This window comes from Nicotiana tabacum, chromosome 3 (assembly GCF_000715075.1).
Source record: "Nicotiana tabacum cultivar K326 chromosome 3, ASM71507v2, whole genome shotgun sequence".
Taxonomy (NCBI): domain Eukaryota; kingdom Viridiplantae; phylum Streptophyta; class Magnoliopsida; order Solanales; family Solanaceae; genus Nicotiana; species Nicotiana tabacum.
In genome coordinates, this window is record NC_134082.1 from 114,365,146 (window position 1) to 114,382,018 (window position 16,873).

At 36.5% G+C, this 16,873-nt stretch overlaps 1 protein-coding gene and 1 long non-coding RNA gene across 2 annotated transcripts; one reads left to right on the top strand and one right to left on the bottom strand.

Moving 5' to 3' along the window:
• Nucleotides 1–390: 390 nt before the first annotated feature.
• LOC107763544 (protein PHLOEM PROTEIN 2-LIKE A10) lies at nt 391–2,105 on the top strand. The gene has a single exon (XM_016582028.2). The coding sequence runs from the start codon at nt 653–655 to the stop codon at nt 1,922–1,924; it is 1,272 nt and encodes a 423-aa protein (XP_016437514.1). The 5' UTR covers nt 391–652; the 3' UTR covers nt 1,925–2,105.
• Nucleotides 2,106–3,301: 1,196 nt separating this feature from the next.
• Nucleotides 3,302–8,332, bottom strand: LOC107763543 (uncharacterized). The gene is made up of 2 exons (XR_001643059.2): nt 8,077–8,332; nt 3,302–3,689 (listed from the first exon to the last, which is right to left on the bottom strand). It is a non-coding gene; the product is annotated as an uncharacterized LOC107763543 (long non-coding RNA).
• Between the last annotated feature and the right edge of the window lie 8,541 nt (nt 8,333–16,873).

The following is a 16,873-nucleotide window of genomic DNA, read 5'->3' on the forward strand; positions in this document are numbered from 1 at the left end:
TTGTAGATATATATATACAATTGGTTAGAGACTCGTGCTGATAACGTGTTATGAAATAAAAGCAATTTAGTAAAACATGAACAAGAAATAAAAGCAATTTAGTAAAACATGAACAAGAAATAGAGATAGAGAGAAGGAAGAAATTTTCTTCTTCAATTGTGTGTATTTTACTATCTATTACAAGACCTTTATATAGGCATGAAAAGTGAAGAAAATATATTATGGAATATGTCATTGAACATAAAAAATATGTCATTAAGCATTTGACATAAAAATTATGGAGGAAGAGTAGATATCCACCATAATATAATATTTATCGTAACATATATAATGAATTAGAAAAATCTTTGAATAAATGTAGGCAACGACCTAGCGTGAAAGCTGAAAGCTGAGTAGACGTGGTAGCTGTCTTATTTTAAGTCGTTCTTATCAATCTACCCATTCATAATTTCTACTATGCCCCTTTCCCTTCTTAGCTGCTGACGGTCTGCACCAGAATCTAGATAGTCAGAAGTCAGAAACAGAAACTTTCCTTTTTCAGGTTAGTATACATCTCTTCAAAGTTAACATATATTCAAACCCCTTTTAGAGAGTTGAGATCATTAAAAAAGATTGAAGTCCAGAATCCAAGATTTTAGGAGATTGTGATTATATGGCTTTGAATTATGTGGATTTAAAACTAGTACGAAAGGGTTTGGATTTTACTCGAAAAGATAGGAACTTGGTTGTTGCTTTGGGAGCTCTTGGTGTCACTAGTTATGGTGCTTATAGGGCTTATTGGTCACCTTCTATGGTTAGAAAAAGGGAGAAAATTTTGAAAATTATAGGTGCTTTTGTTTCTTTAGCTGAAATGGTGTCTGATTCAGCTGATGTAATTGGGATTCTCTCTAAAGATCTAAAGGAGTTCATTGCATCTGACTCTGTTCAAATTCCTAGAAGTTTGAAACAGATTTCCAAGATTGCTAAGTCAGATGAGTTTTCACAATCTGTTGTTAATGTCACAAGTGCGTTGACTGTGGGAGTTGTGAAAGGTTACCAGCAAGAAACCGCGAAAAATGGTGTTTCTGGGGTTGCAAATTCTGGCCCATTTGACCATATTTTGGATAAGTTGTTTTCTGATGCAGGGTCTGGTTTTGCTTCTGTAATTGTTGGGAGCTTCGCCAAGAATTTGGTTCTTGCTTTTTGTTCGGACAAGAAAGGCAATGGTACTGATTGTGAATTTGAATATTCTGTTCCAGGATGGGTTGATGTTCTATGCCAGGATAAGTGCAGAGAATTAATAGGCAATTGCGTACAGTTGTTTGTGAGCACTGCTGTTGCTGTTTATCTTGACAAGACAATGAATATCAACACATATAATGAAATCTTTTCTGGGTTGACTAATCCCAAACATGAAGCCAAAATGAGAGACATGTTAGTGGCAATATGTAGTGGTGCCATTGGAACTTTTGTCAAAACTTCTCATAAAGTTTTGACAAGTACTGATATGGATATGGATATGGATGGTACCACTTCAAAAATATATTCTTCGTCTTTGCCACTTAGTTTCAAAGCCAAACAATTTATGGATGAAGACCAGAACATGTACAATGGGTGGACAAATAAAGTATCTTATACTTTGGCAGCGCCAAAGAATAAGAGGTTTATTCTTGATTTGACTGGGAGGGTGACCTTTGAGAGTGTTAGATCTTTTCTGGAGTTTCTGCTGGAAAAGTTGCGTGAGTGTTTGAGAAAAAGCATAGATGTTGTTCAAGAGGAGGTGAAGTATTTGAGAAGAAGTGTAGATGTTATACAGGAGGAGGTTGTTGATACGAGTGCTGAAGCTTATAGGTATGTGAGTGGGAAGTCTTCTACTGCTGTTAGTGTCTGCCTCACTTTGTGTTTGCACATACTTAATGGTCCTTGGATCTTGGTTCCAAATTAAAGTTTCAGTATAGAATCTTGGGAAGGTACTTTTATCATTTGTAAAACTTCCTATTACATTCTTTCGTTAAGGGAATATTGGTTGGTGTAACTGTACGTAGTTGCTCTGTACTTGATTGATTGATTGTATTTTACTAATACAAGTTGTCAAAGTGAATGTAAATTTGCCCGTATTTTTCTCCCGTCTCCTGGCTATGATTCTTTTCCTTATCTTCCTTCAGTTGAAGTGATCATGGTTCAGGTAAGAAAAGAAAATTTTAAGAGCAGCTTACTTTAGTTATGCCTTAAAACTAATGATCATAGAAATCCTTGCTTTAAAAAAATAGAGGAATTAACTTTTACTTAGCTAATAAGCGAGAACCCTCAACCGCTGCACTAGCTCTTTTGCTCGTGGAGGTATCTGTAAGACTATAAACTGATTAAAATCTGCACTGCCCATTGTCAAGTCTTGTCTCTTCTCACACTTCAGGCCAACAATTGAATTTGTTAATAACTATTGCCAGGTGCTCCTATATATGAGCCAGTGCTAAAAAGTTAAAAATGAATCAAAGAATAGCTTGTGACTAATGGCATGTGCCAAAATCAACAAGATTATTGGCAGTAAAGAATCTTACGAGCTCCTGAATTTCTTTCAAAATGCATATTTAGTCACTAGCAATTTTATTACCACAAGAAACAGGAACCACTAGAAAGTTGATTATCCCTTGTTTTAAACCTACAGGCTACAAGTTACAGGTTTATCATTGGACCCAAACCAACAAATTAGGCAGCAAAAATATTGGTACACTTCAGAAGGCCTCATTTAACCGAAATATTGATGAATGAGATATCCGCAGAGGCGGACCTATGTCTTTCACCGGACCCCGTATGCTGTGGCAGAAATAAGCTTTGGCAGAAATCATGTATATGTATATACTTTGAAAATGGTTAATTTAAAGCACTTAGCACCCTGAACATTAAAATACTTGTGGGGCACTGGTTGAGCAGAATACTGTGTCTCCGTCGCGTAAAAATTCTGGGCCCGCCTCTGGGTATCCGTTTTAAGCAAACTCCATTTGTGGCATTGCTAAAGATTTGTGATTTGCGGAATTGTAAGTTCATTCCATACGCAATAGAGATCAGACTGATTATGGCCCAAACCTGTGTGCATAACTCAATAAACTCCTTAACCACAAAAAAAAAAAAAGAGCCGCTCTCTTGTGCCATCCTTCAAAATTAAAAATGAATAAATATGTTTCAGTCATCAGCATGCTTTCTAAGATGATCAATTTGGTTCTCCATCCAAATACTAAAAGAGAACGGCTTTCAAGTTTCAGGCTGCATCAGTCAGATGCAGTAAGCGAGCAGAGAAAAGGAAGAAAATAAAAGAGACGTAAAATAACACAACGACAAATTTATCCAAATTGTCATGTAATATGTCTCCCGAGCTGTATTGCCCATTGGTAGCTTTTGCATATCTATTTCGACAAGAAAAGAAGTGGATAAGTTTGATGAGTAGTCTCGTAGAAGCAACTGAGGGGAGGAATTTCAAAAGCATGATGTCATTAACTATTTGGATATGGATGTGGATGTGGATGCACAAAGCATTTCTAAAGAGTAACTGCCAACAGAAAAATACAACGGTGTTCAGCTTAGATGGGCGCCCAATCAAACACTATGAGGTGCTTCCATCATTTTCTTTTGCTGCTGGTTCCTCCTGAAGTTTCTTCTTCCAATATTCATCAAGTGGTTGTGCAAATATAGCTTTCCCAGATACAACTCCAATTCTACAGATTAGCCAAGTAAAAGATCAAGCTAATGGAAGTAAACATAACGTAAGTAAAAGGTGCTAAATTATTCATTGAAGTCTAGAGGATGTAAGTCATAACTTCTGAGCTCTGAGGAATAAACTTAAACAACTCAGATGCCAAAGCCATGTCAGCAACTGTTCTGGTCAAGAAAGGCATAAAGCTGGTATACTAGAAGAATACACAAAATTTAATCTCCAATAATTGTTACTTCTATCATGAACAACGTACTCCAGAATTTTTACTTAGGTTCCAAGAAAGTCATCGCATACACATTCTGGTTAATCAGCTTAGCATTTTTTTTAGGGGATAATCATGGCTTACAAAAACCCAGCTGAGAAAGGGCAGAATTCATCAAAAGGTAATGATTCAAGAAAAGGGAGGATACCAATACTTTCAAGAGTTAGAATGTTAAAAAGTACCAGTAGAAGAACCCGCACAGCAATTACCAGGAAGAAGAGGATTAGAAAGGCATATGCAGCAGTTATTTGCTAGTGCTACAAGGGAGTACTAACAAATTCACAGTTAAGTATCTTGAAGGGCTAAAAGAGGCAGCACTAGCTCATAAGAAACATAAAGCATCCTTCTCTCTTGCAAGGCCCCACAAAACCAATATGTTGTCAAAGAAAGAGGAAAACGAAACTCGAAGTTTGACAAATTTAATGATATCCATTCAGGTTGCGTATATAAGTACCTTGGCTTTCTTAGATTAATGTTCATTGAAGGTTCAACGGATAAGAGCTAAATACTACTGCAGTTGTGCACTTACATCTGGTGTCTACATGAAAGAATATATTTCCACTCTTCTCTTGGACTTGAACAAAAAAGGAATCCATCTGCATTTATATGCTTGACCTGAGGCTAAGTTAGTAAAACGCTGTGCCCATCTAAGCAACCCGAAATCCACAACCCCCCACCCCCGCACCCCCCATGTGGGGCCCCCTATGCATGCATATGCCACGATACACACACTCAGAGACACAACCCCATCCAAAGAGATTTTGACAATGGCTTAAAGGATTGCGGTGGTCAGTGGTGTTTGACAATGGCTACAATGGAATCATTGTTGAATCTGACTCACTTATACTGGTTGACATGATAAATGGACATAACAAGATTCAGGTTCAGTTGAGAACACATCCAGAAGATCAGACAACTTTTGATACAAGGTAGATGCCAGGTACGACATTGCTACGTAGAAGCTAACTTTGTAGCTGATACGCTTGCTAACATGGGCCTTAATAACAGACATGACAGATTTTTCAATCAAGCTAATTCATTATCCAGGAATGTTAAAGCTTTAATGAAAAATAGGGGTGGCATATGGGTTGTTTGGGCTGTATTTGGGCTGATCGGGATGTGCTAACTCATTAAGTGGGTCATTGCCCAACCCTGCCCAAAGTTTACTTGGGTTAATAAGATGGGTTGGTTCAAGATGGGCTAAACAATGGGTTGTAACTCAATCCGCCCAAATTTACCCAAATCTTTGCAATATTCTCAACTTTTAAACAAGCATACATAAAAATTATCTTATGTTTTGGAATAAATGTCAATTCATGCCAAATGATTTCTTTCTTCAATTTGGAAATAGAATTTTATTTGATAGTTCTTCATCTTATAATACTATCAAAGATCAGAAAAATTAAAAAGTAGTAAAATTAGAACTTCCCACCCACTCCAACCCCCATCCTACCCCGGAACCCCCACCCCACCCCTAAATAAAAATAGCATTTAGAGACTTTCTTTTAATGTTTAAGATAGAGTATTTTCTTTTTTATTTCAACAAAATAAATATTTTCTTTTTATGATGTAGAAAAAGTATTTTCTTTCATTTCAATAAAATAAGTACTTTCTTTTCATGATGTAGAAAAAGTATTTTCTTTTTCACAAAATGAGTACTTTCTTTTCATGTTGTAGAAAAAGTATTTTCTTTTGTTTCAACAAAAAGAGTACTTTCTTTTCATGATGTAGAAAATATTTTTTTTTCACAAAATGAGTACTTTTTTTTCATGATGTAGAAAAAGTATTTTTCTTTTTCACAAAATGAGTACTTTTTTTTCTTGTTGTAGAAAAAGTATTTTCTTTTATTTCAACAAAAAAAATATTTTCTTTTCATGTTGTAGAAAAAGTATTTTCTTTCATTTCAATAAAATGAGTACTTTCTTTTATTTTATTGTGATACCTAAAAAATAGCTCAGTACCCGTCCTTTATTTTATTGATATAAATTTTATTTATTATTTTTTCTGTTGTGATAATGTGTTTCTTCTTTATTTTCATATTTTTTTTCATGTTTGATGATTATTTTGTCAACAGCAGTTTGTTTTGGAAGGTTAAAAAAAGAGTTTTGGAAAATATTTTTCCTTCTCTTGATAAGAAAAACATTTTCGGGAAAACATTTTTTTCTAATTGGAGAAAAAATAAATTCATAAAAAAAATATTTAAACCAACCAAACATGGGAAAAGTAGCACATGAGTCAAGGTAGAACTCTAAGATAAAGCATTTCTATGAGTCAAGCATCATCATGGTCCATTTGGGCTGATAATTTTTGATGGGTTAACTTGGGCTAGCCCAAAACACCCCATTTTCAAAATTGTTCTAGCCCAAACTCATTAAAACTTGGACGGGTTGGGCGGGTCAAATGTGGTTGGGTTAGTTTTGTCACCCCTAATGAAAAATGATCAAAGGGGCTATGTCCACTTCCGAATTAGAACTAAGAATGGATATTATGTATTAAGAATGGATATTATGTATTTGACTAGGTTTAGTTCTGATGATATAGCATTGATTTTCATATTTCATGCTATTTCTATGAACGGTAAGGCAAGAGAGGAGTCCTCTCTATGCTTAAAAGGTCCCTTTCTTGCATGTTGTACAAGAGTGAGTTCTCTCATTCTTCATGTTTTCTTGGAGGCAAAGGCTTATGTCCTCCTCCGTGCTTTCTTTTGGGTTATTATATATTTGGGTAGGGGTCCTTCCAACCCCCCCCCCCAATCACCTCGGGGTCAGTATAGCCCGGGTGACTGGTTTTTAATTTTAAAAAAACACCTATTTTTTATCTGATAATTAGATGGAACAATGGCCAATGCTCCTTTACTTATCTCTGAGCACAAATGGCAAATGCTCCTTTACTTATCTCTGAGCACAAGACATAGATGCACGGTGCAGCACTATGGATGCGGCAGCTTGGGCAGTGGCAATGCTCTATTAATGATTCTTTTATTTTTTTTTCTTTGATAAACTCCTTCTCTGTATCTAGCTTGTCAATATGTCAAAATGCACATCAATAAATACACCACAGATGCAAAAATGCATACTTGGCAACCATACAACAAATATGTCAAAAATCACATCGTCACACTGTCTGACAACCACAGCAGCAGAAACTTGTCAAAAGGTACATACACCAGAAGCTAGGAAGACAAAGGGGTTAAAGTGAGAAAGAAAGCAGGTTTTTCTTTTGCTTTTCTTCTTTTTGTCTCTCTATTTTGTTTGCGGGGAGCTGGATATAGAGGATGTTCTCCAACTCACTTTCAGCCATTGGTCAAAGGAATTCATTGATCCAGTGATAGGGGTCTAGCTGTGTACAAGGAAGGAGGAACCAGATCTGGTGGACTGTCTCATACTCCTTATTGTCGACCCCAAAAATGCTGAGGTATTTCATTGAGGTTTTAGGCTCAATTTTAGTTGCTCTAAAGGATAGATTGCGAGCACCTATGAAGTTGACGTATCTTCAGCTTTCCGGAAGTCCAAAATTTTGTCTAGGCAGGTGAAGCAAGCTAAGCACAGACTTAGATTGCTGGAGGGACAAGAGGAATTGCAAATATCAAGGGAAAGCGAACAGCACATTAGATTTAGTACAGGTCAAAAATGGCCTCTATAAGACACTACTTTGAGACTTGAACCTATACAACACCTGAAGCTATCAGTAAATAAGAGAACATTAACAATTGAACAACTAAGAATAGAAATTCTTTATAATGTAATCATAAGATGAAGGGAGACCTCTATATATCTTGCGCATTAATGAAAAATTAGTATGACATTTCTTCGAGCACGTTATCTTCAATAGATGATCATGAGAAACTGGAACTTCCAGTTTATGGGCTTCTTTTGGGTTTGCCTCTTTGATGTTCTTGGTAGGGTAAGAGGGCAGTTTCATTTAGACATTTCTTCAAACAACTTTCACGATTTAAGAAAACCTAGAAGACGAAGTATAATTGGGATCTTTTGTTCTGGTTTTCCTGTTTGTTGTTTGAAGAGGGGTACAGGGCAATATCCTTGAGAGAATATAAATCCATACTGATGCATATCAGCTGTTAATATTAAGCAAAACTAGTATGGAGGAAGGGTAATAAAAAACTTACATAACAGCGCCAATTACCATCGGAAACGACAAAAATCTTCTCCTTCCGAACATGTTCGCTGCACTTTCTCAGTTTAGTAATTATCGGAGCTATCAGCTATCGGCTGCGAGCTAATGTTTTGGTCAATTACATTCACGTCTGAATTCCTTCAGAAATTCTAGAAATTCCCTCCTACTTTTGGAAATGACCTTCAACTACTATTTGATTTAGAGATTGTTTGGATAGTTTGGGTAAAAATGGCGTGTGGTAGCCACTAAATAAGGTGGTGTTTATTTTTTATCCACCAATTCAAATGTTGAGTAAAAATAGTCACTATTCTATTAAAATAAATATGAAAAGACATTTTACCATTTATTCTATTTCTTTTATTCCCAAATCCTTCCTTTATACACTTTAGAGGCAAAATTTCAGAGGCAAAATTTCGCTCTCTCAATATTGTTCCTGCATGCAACTCTTTGTGAGATTTTGTTCCTGCCCAGCCCACGACAATTCTTTGTGTATACTTTGTTCAACTTAATCTCTTCTCCTTTATCTATCGTCTCTGTAGTGAACCAGCGAACTGGTATGTTTTCAATTTTACTTTTATGCAATTAGGTCCTGAATTTTAGTTTTTTAGTTTAAATATTAAGAACATTTCAGAAAAATAATCCTAGGAATCTGTAAGCTAACTGTGCTTAGGAATTTTAGTTAACTGTTCTTCTATTAAAGATGCATCTACTTAGGTCCTTGATTTTAGTTTTTTAGTGTAAATATTAAGGACATTTCAGAAAAATAGTCCTAGGAATCTGTAAGCTAACTGTGCTTAGGAATTTTAGTTAATTGTGCTTCTATTAAAGATGAATCTAATTAGGTCCTGGATTTTAGTTTTTTAGTTTAAATATTAAGGACGTTTCAGAAAAATAGTCCTAGAATTTGTAAGCTAATTTTAATTAACTGTGCTTCTATCAAAGATGAGTTTAATTAGGTCCTGGATTTTAGTTTTTTAGTTTAAATATTAAGGATATTTCAGAAAAATAGTCCTAGGAATCTGTAAGCTAACTGTGCTTAGGAATTTTAGTTAACTATTCTTCTATTAAAGATGCATCTACTTAGGTCCTTGATTTTAGTCTTTAGTTTAAATATTAAGGACATTTCCGAAAAATAGTCCTAGAAATCTGTAAGCTAACTGTGCTTAGGAATTTTAGTTAAATGCGCTTCTATTAAAGATGAATCTAATTAGGTCCTGAATTTTAGTTTTTTAGTTTAAATATTAAGGACATTTCAGAAAAATAGTCCTAAGAATTTGTAAGCTAATTTTAGTTAATTGTGCTTCTATTAAAGATGAATCTACTTAGGTTCTGGATTTTAGTTTTTTAGTTTAAATATTAAGGACATTTCAGAAAAATAGTCCTAATTTTTACGTTCTATTTCCTTCTTTGTAGTGTGCTAATGGAAGGAGGTCGTGTTTTCGAGTTTAATGATTGATGTAATTCGATGAGCTATTGGAAAGGAGATTTTCAGTATAAGGAAACAATAAAAAGTTTCTTGTCGAACACACAATGGAAGAAGTTGAGGGATGGTGTTTTCGGAAACTTTTTCCGTGTGAAGTTCTGTGGTAAACTTATTCATTGTGTGTGTTGTCTCAAAAATTGTAGTCAATGAATCGAATTCAATGACATTCAAGGTTTTTGATCATGAAGTGAAGTTTACACGTGAAGCGTTCCAGATAATTATCGGGTTGAAATATTCTTCTTCAGTGGACTTCAAAGTTTTGGGTGAAAGAGAGAATAGGCTTTCGAAAGTCTACTTCCCTGGAAAGGATAGAATCGAGTTAGGCGATTTGTGGCATTTTATTACTAGTCACCCATATGGTACAGCTGCCTCATTTGTAGGCAGCCATGGCGATGCGGTGAAGTTGGCAACAATTTATTTTGTTGAATCTATGTTGATGGGAAGAGAAAGAGAAAGAGAAAGATAAAGACAAAGACAGTGATGGAAGTATTCCCAATTTTTCAGGAAAAACAATTTGTGAACTTCAGAGAAGGTGGGTTCCCTCGAATGTTATGTTATTCAGATATGAAATCTTCACATTATGACACCTTATGTAAAAAGTACTTCCATAATGAAAAAGTAAGTTAATTGGATTACTAGCTATTTTTTTTGTTTATGTGTTTTAGTTCTGAATACTTACGTTTTTTTTTCTTATATAATAGTTGTATCAGTTGCTCGAGATGGTACCATTTCTTTCTTGGGAAGAAGATACGGAGCCCGCTAGTGTGCATGTGCCATTGTCTCAAACTTAAAGTTCAATGCCTTCAACACAAATTGATAAAGACTTGCTTAAGGAAATTGTTAACGTAGGTTTTCTGTCTTTGAATACCATTAGTTTTTTATTTGCTTATTTTTGCTTAAGAGACTTTTTTATTTTTACGGTTTTTGATTCAGAGATTATCGGAGAAGTTCAAAAAGGATATGCAAGTAGAGAGTACTAGAATACATCAAAGAATAGATTTATCAAAAAAAAGGATTCGAAATGACATCAAGGTAATATCCATAATTTCTGTGCTTGTAACTCTAAGTCTAGGATTTCCTATCCTTAACTTTTGAACTTGTAACTGTAAGTTCAGGACTACATGTCCTTAACTTTTGAACTTGGAACTCGAAGTTCAGGACTACCTGTCCTTAATTTCTGTTCTTGTAACTGTAAGTTAAGGGCTACTTGTCCTTAATTTCTGTGCTTGTCTAAGTTAAGGACCAAGTGTCCTTAATTTGTGAGCTTGTAACTTGAAGTTCAGGACTACATATCCTTAACTTTTGAACTTGGAACTCGAAGTTCAGGACTACCTGTCCTTAATTTCAGTTCTTGTAACTCTAAGTTAAGGACGACCTTTCCTTAATTTCTGTGCTTGTAACTTGAAGTATAGGACTACTTGTCCTTAAATTTTTAACTTGTAACTCTAAGTTCAGGGCTACATGTCCTTAACTTTTTAACTTGTAACTCTAAGTTCAGGACTACATGTCCTTATTTTTTGAACTTGGAACTCTAAGTTCAGGACTATCTGTCCTTAATTTCTGTACATGTAGCTCTAAGTTAAGGAACTGTCTGTCCTTACTTTCTTTGCTTGTACCTCTATGCTAACATTCTGATTCTTATTTTAAATACTATGTCACAAGATTTAAAGAAAAACCTAGGATCAAAGATTGATACCTTATTGAAGCTTCTTGACAAACCTCATGAAAGGACCATAGAGAGAGAACCTAGTGTTCCATTTAGCAAAGATGCAGTTGATGATCAATGTAGTGATATAGATGTGCATGTAGAAGATCGTTATAAAAGCGATTAAGATATGCACATCTAGAAGATGAAATTGATATTGGCATCAAAATTGGAAAAGGTTAGATACAGTTTTTGAATTTGTTATTGAAATTTATATTCAATAGCGTAATACATATAAACTTTTTGTGATTACAAATGTGTGTAGAATCTTTTGATGGAGTGAAAGTTCAAGACGGAGTGGAATGTCAAGACCAGGAAAATCCAAAAGAGACAAGTGTACTAGAAATAATTTGTAAATATGGAGTGCAATCTCAGGATTTAGAAAATTCATTGGGAACAAGTATAAGTGAGATTGTATGAAAATGTGTTTAAGGAATATATGATCTATCTACACTTCTCTCACTTAAAGAGAAGATTGGAATTCAAAATGATGTCAATCAAGGTTAGATGGAATTTTCATGATATGTTGAATGTTAGTTTTAGTAAACTATTAGTAACAAGTATTATTTGTAAATGTTATAGAATCTTTTAAAGCTGCAAGGAAAGAAGATGGAGTGGACTATCAAGATGATGAAATTTCAAAAGAGAGAAGTGGAGGACACTCTCAAGACATAGAAAATACCCAAGGAACAAGCATAAGTGAGATTGTTTGCAAATTTATAGAAGGAACATATGATATCTTTACACCTCTCTCTCTTACAGACAATATTGGAAGCCAAAAAAATACTAGTCAAGATAATGATTTAACTGGCATGATCTTGACAGTTGCAAAAGATTAGACGGAGTTTTAATCAAAGATTAGTAACAAGTACTAATTGTGTTAGCTCTTGTAAATATTTTATAGAATTTTGTGAACTTGCAATCGAAGAACATGGAGAACAATTGCAAGATAAAGAAAATGCAACCAATATGTCAGCTCCATTGTCTGTTAAAGAAATACAAGAAGGCAGCGTGACCAACACAGGTATTGATTGTGTCCTTAATATTGTATTCATAATTCAAATTGTCAGGACATTTAAAAAATTAGGTCCTTAGTTTTTGTCTCTTCTTTTGACAATTTGTCCTAGAATTGACAATTTGTAGCAAACTAATGTATATGTAGTGTTGCTTGTAGAGCAAAACAAAGACGAAGCCGTTAACCAATATACTAGGAAAAGGAAGAGAGATAGTATTGGTTTTGATGGGTTCATCAGTTGCTATTCTTACTCCTACTCCTCCGACTACACAAATGAGCATTGATGAGGGTTTGTCTATGGAGGTTGAAGGAAATGTTGGAGAAGAGCTTGGTTGAGGGAAAAGGAATAAGAAGCTTAATTGGCAATTGAAATCTCCTTTTGAACAGAAAAGAAAAACAGGAACATCGATGGCGCACAATGAAAATACTCACGAGTATACAGGCTGGATAAAATCAAAATATACTCGTACATGTATTTTTCATTATGTCAAAGATGATGAAAACTTATTGAAGAAATTCATTGGGTGGTTGGGCAAGGAGAAAAGGAAAGGTCACAAAAAAGTGTAAGTCCCTAAATGTATTCATTATTTCTTAATTGCTTACATTTTGTGTCTTGAACTTGAATTTTAAATTCAGGACTAAGTGTATTGAGCTTCCAAGTCTAACTTCATGACTAAATGTCCTAAAATTTTGAGCTTGTAACTCTAAGTTAAGGATTAAGTGTCCTTAACTTTTGAGATTGTAAGTCTAAGTTCAGGACTAAGTGTCCTTAGCTTTTAAACTTGTAATTGTAAGTTAATGACTACTGTCACGACCCCAAAACCAACCCGGTCATGATGGCGCCTATCATGGAATTAGGCCAACTGACACATTCCCAAAATAGTTCAACATTTCATTAAAACTTAAACAACAACCTTTTTCAACTGAAATTTTCATAAAAGATATAAAGTCAAAAACTAAAATGCGGAAATAAAAGCCCAACCTCGGGTGTCACTAAGTCATGAGCAATACTACAATTGTTCCGAAACATAACAAGACCAAAAATAGTCTAAAAGTAGCCAAGTATACTAGAAGGAAGATAAAGAAGGAGAAAGGCAGGACTGTGATCGCTAGGCAGCTACCTTGCTATCCCTGGTGATAATCCGCGACTGGAATAGTCAACAGCCGCTACCGCGACCTGAGATACCTGGATCTGCACACAAGGTGCAACGGGTAACGTGAGTACTCCAACTCAGTAAGTAACAAGTCCAAACTATGGACTGATAGGTAGTAATGAACTAAACCTCAGCAATTATAACATAATTAAACTAAACAGAAAAGTAGGCATGCTGGCAATTCAATTATCCAACTCAACAGTAAAGTAAATACCAATCCGAACAATGTGAAGTAATAAGGCTCAGCAAAACTCTACATGTCAACGCCAAAAATGCATGAAAATGCACCGTATGCTTCCACTCTCAAGTGCTCAATCGCTCGGTACTGCATATGGCCTTCCGACCTTGGGAAATCCATCCCGGAACATATACAACACTAACTGCAAGTCTACCAGTATCGAGGAAACAAGGGTAATCAACCCTGAGGAGAAATCCATCTCTAAGTATATATATATATACACTCAACCACTCGGTATCGCATATGGCCATCCGGCCCAGGGAAATCCATCCCGGAACATACTCATCACTGACTATAAGTCACTCGATACCGAGGTAAAGGGGCATTCCAATCCTGGGGAGAAATCCATCTCAGATATCAATACTTCGAACAAATCCATATCTAGGGAAATCCATCCCTCAAAATATCATTTGCGCTCACTGAGGGTGTGTAGACTCCAGAGGGGATCCTTTCAGCCCAAGCGCTATAACAAGCCAACGAAGGCATATCAATAATCTGCTACAGCGTGCAGCCCGATCCCATAACTGTCACTCATAATCAGGCTCTCGACCTCACTCAGTCATCACTCTCCAGTCTCACACACATGGGCTCACAATGCCATAAAACTAGCCCGAACCAATGATATGATGTGCCAAAATAACAACAACCGAGACTGAGACATGATATGATATGCATGAACAAGATTGAGTACAGGATATCAATGAAACTAATGAGATGACAGCAAGAAACGACCACTCGGGTCTTCAACAGCATTGGCGTGAAGCCCTAACATGATAATTAGCATAATTTACAGTTCATTTCCTTAATCATATAATCACAACACAGATATCAATAAGAAAGAGTCACTAAGCGGTGCCATGGAATGAACCAGGCCACAATTCTCATGGTGCACGCCCACACGCTCGTCACTTGGCATTTGCGTCACCTTAATATTTAATCATATAACACATAGTTCGGGGTTTCGAACCCTCAGAACCAAGTTTGGAAGCGTTACTTATCTCAAACCAAGCCAAATCCTACTCCACTACGCCTTTGCCTCTAGAATTGGCCTCCAAACGTCCCGAATCTAACCAAGAGCAATGCAACGCAATCAATATAGGCCAAGGAATCAATTCCAAACGAAAAACCATCAATTCAAACCAAAATCCCGAAATTCACCCAAACCCCCCCCCCCCCCCCCGAGCCCACGTCTCGGAATCCGACAAAAATTGCAAAACTAGAAAGGTCATTCACTCACGAGTCTACCCATATGAAATTCAACAAAATCCAACATCAAATGACCATCCAAATCCCCAAAATCAACTCTCCAAATTTTCTTCTATTTTTCCCAATTTTCACCCCAAATTCCCAAATTAAATGATAAAAATCAAGACACAATCATGGAATTTAACCAAATTTGAGTGAAGAACACTTACCCCAATTATTTCTCTGAAAATCCCCTCCAAAATCGCCTTCTCCCAAGCTCTCTATTGAGTTTTTGGAATTATGGACTCAAGCCCTCATTTTTGAACTTAAATATTCTGCCCAGACATTTCCTTCATCGCGATCGCGGAAATTGCCTCGCGATCGCGAAGCCCAAAATGGACTGCCCCTCATCTTAACCTTATGCGATCGTAGAACTACCCACGCGATCGCGAAGCACTGCTTGACCAACTCACACGATCACGACCTTTCCCACGCGATCGCATAGAACAATTCATCTCACCTCACCACAGCTTGCTACCTCTATGCGAACACGGCATTACCACGCGTTCGCGAAGCACATCAGCACCCAAGCACGCGATCGCGTTCCAATCACTGCGATCGCATAGCACAAACTCGCCTCTGCTCCAAACAAGCCTACACGATCGCGAAGAACAATCTTTCTGCAACAGAACACCAACAAATCTGCCAAATTTTCAAGTTTAAAAATGTCCCATTGGGCATCCGAAACACACCCAAGGCCCTCGGGACCTCAACCAAACATGCCAACACATTCCATAACGTCATTAAAACTTAGTCAAGCCTTCGAATCACTCAAAACAATGCCAAAACACTAAATCAACCTCGAATTCAAGTGTAAGAACTTATAAACTTTCAAATTTCACAAACGACGCCGAAACCTATCAAAGCAGCTCCGAATGAATTGAAATTTTGCACACACGTCACAAATGACACTACGGACTTACTCCAATTTCCGGAATTCCGTTCCGGCCCTGATATCATGATTTTCACTGCCGACGGAAAAATGCCAAATTTCCACTTTCACCAATTCAAGCCTAAATCTACCACGGACCTTCAAACCACATTCCGAACACGCTCCTAAGCCCAAAATTACCTAATGGAGCTAACCGAACCGTCAGAATTTACATCCGAGACCTTCTACACATAAGTCAACATCCGGATGACTTTTCCAACTTAAGCTTACTCAAAAGAGACTAAGTGTCTCATTCCTCTCCAAAACCACTCCGAACCCCAACCAACCAACCCGATACCACATAATACAGCTGAATAGCATATAAAGAAGTAGAAATGGGGGAAACAAGGCTATAACGCATGAAACGACCGGCCGGATCGTTACATCCTCCCTCTCTTAAACAAATGTTTGTCATCGAACATGCCCAAAATTGTTCCAAAAGCCATCAAATCGCTGTATAACCTTATCATACACATACTCGGGGGTGATCCCATGTTTCCCTATCCCATATAGGTCCGATAGCACAACATAACTGAAATTTCATAATTCACCCTAGCCCATAACCTTAGAACCAAATTTCCACTTCCGAAATTATCTATGGGATCTGAATCTCACATCTACACACTGAATAAGTCCGAACACGCTGTATCAAGCCATAACCACATCTCAAGATGAAATCATATGATATACCACATAACTCAAATGCTCATAGCGATAACTTCTAACCACAACAACTGCTCATACAACCCAATACTGGTTATAAACCTCTTATCAAGTAAAGCCTCATTCCAACACTCTCGTATACTGCCAATGATGAAAGAAACACGCATAAATCATAACCATACCGCTCGCGAAGTTTGCTTATAACAATAGTTATCAGTCGAGTATTCAAATGGCTCCACATGAGGATTTATATGGGAGACAATGTAGATCTCCAATTGGTTGGTTTGAGCCAGGTGAGGCTAGGCTTTTGGGTACAGACTTGGTGCAGGATGCTTTGGACAAGGTGAAGGTGATT

Excerpts from the sequence above, each read along its gene's own strand:
- LOC107763544 (XM_016582028.2), top strand. The coding sequence starts at position 653 with ATGGCTTTGAATTATGTGGATTTAAAACTAGTACGAAAGGGTTTGGAT.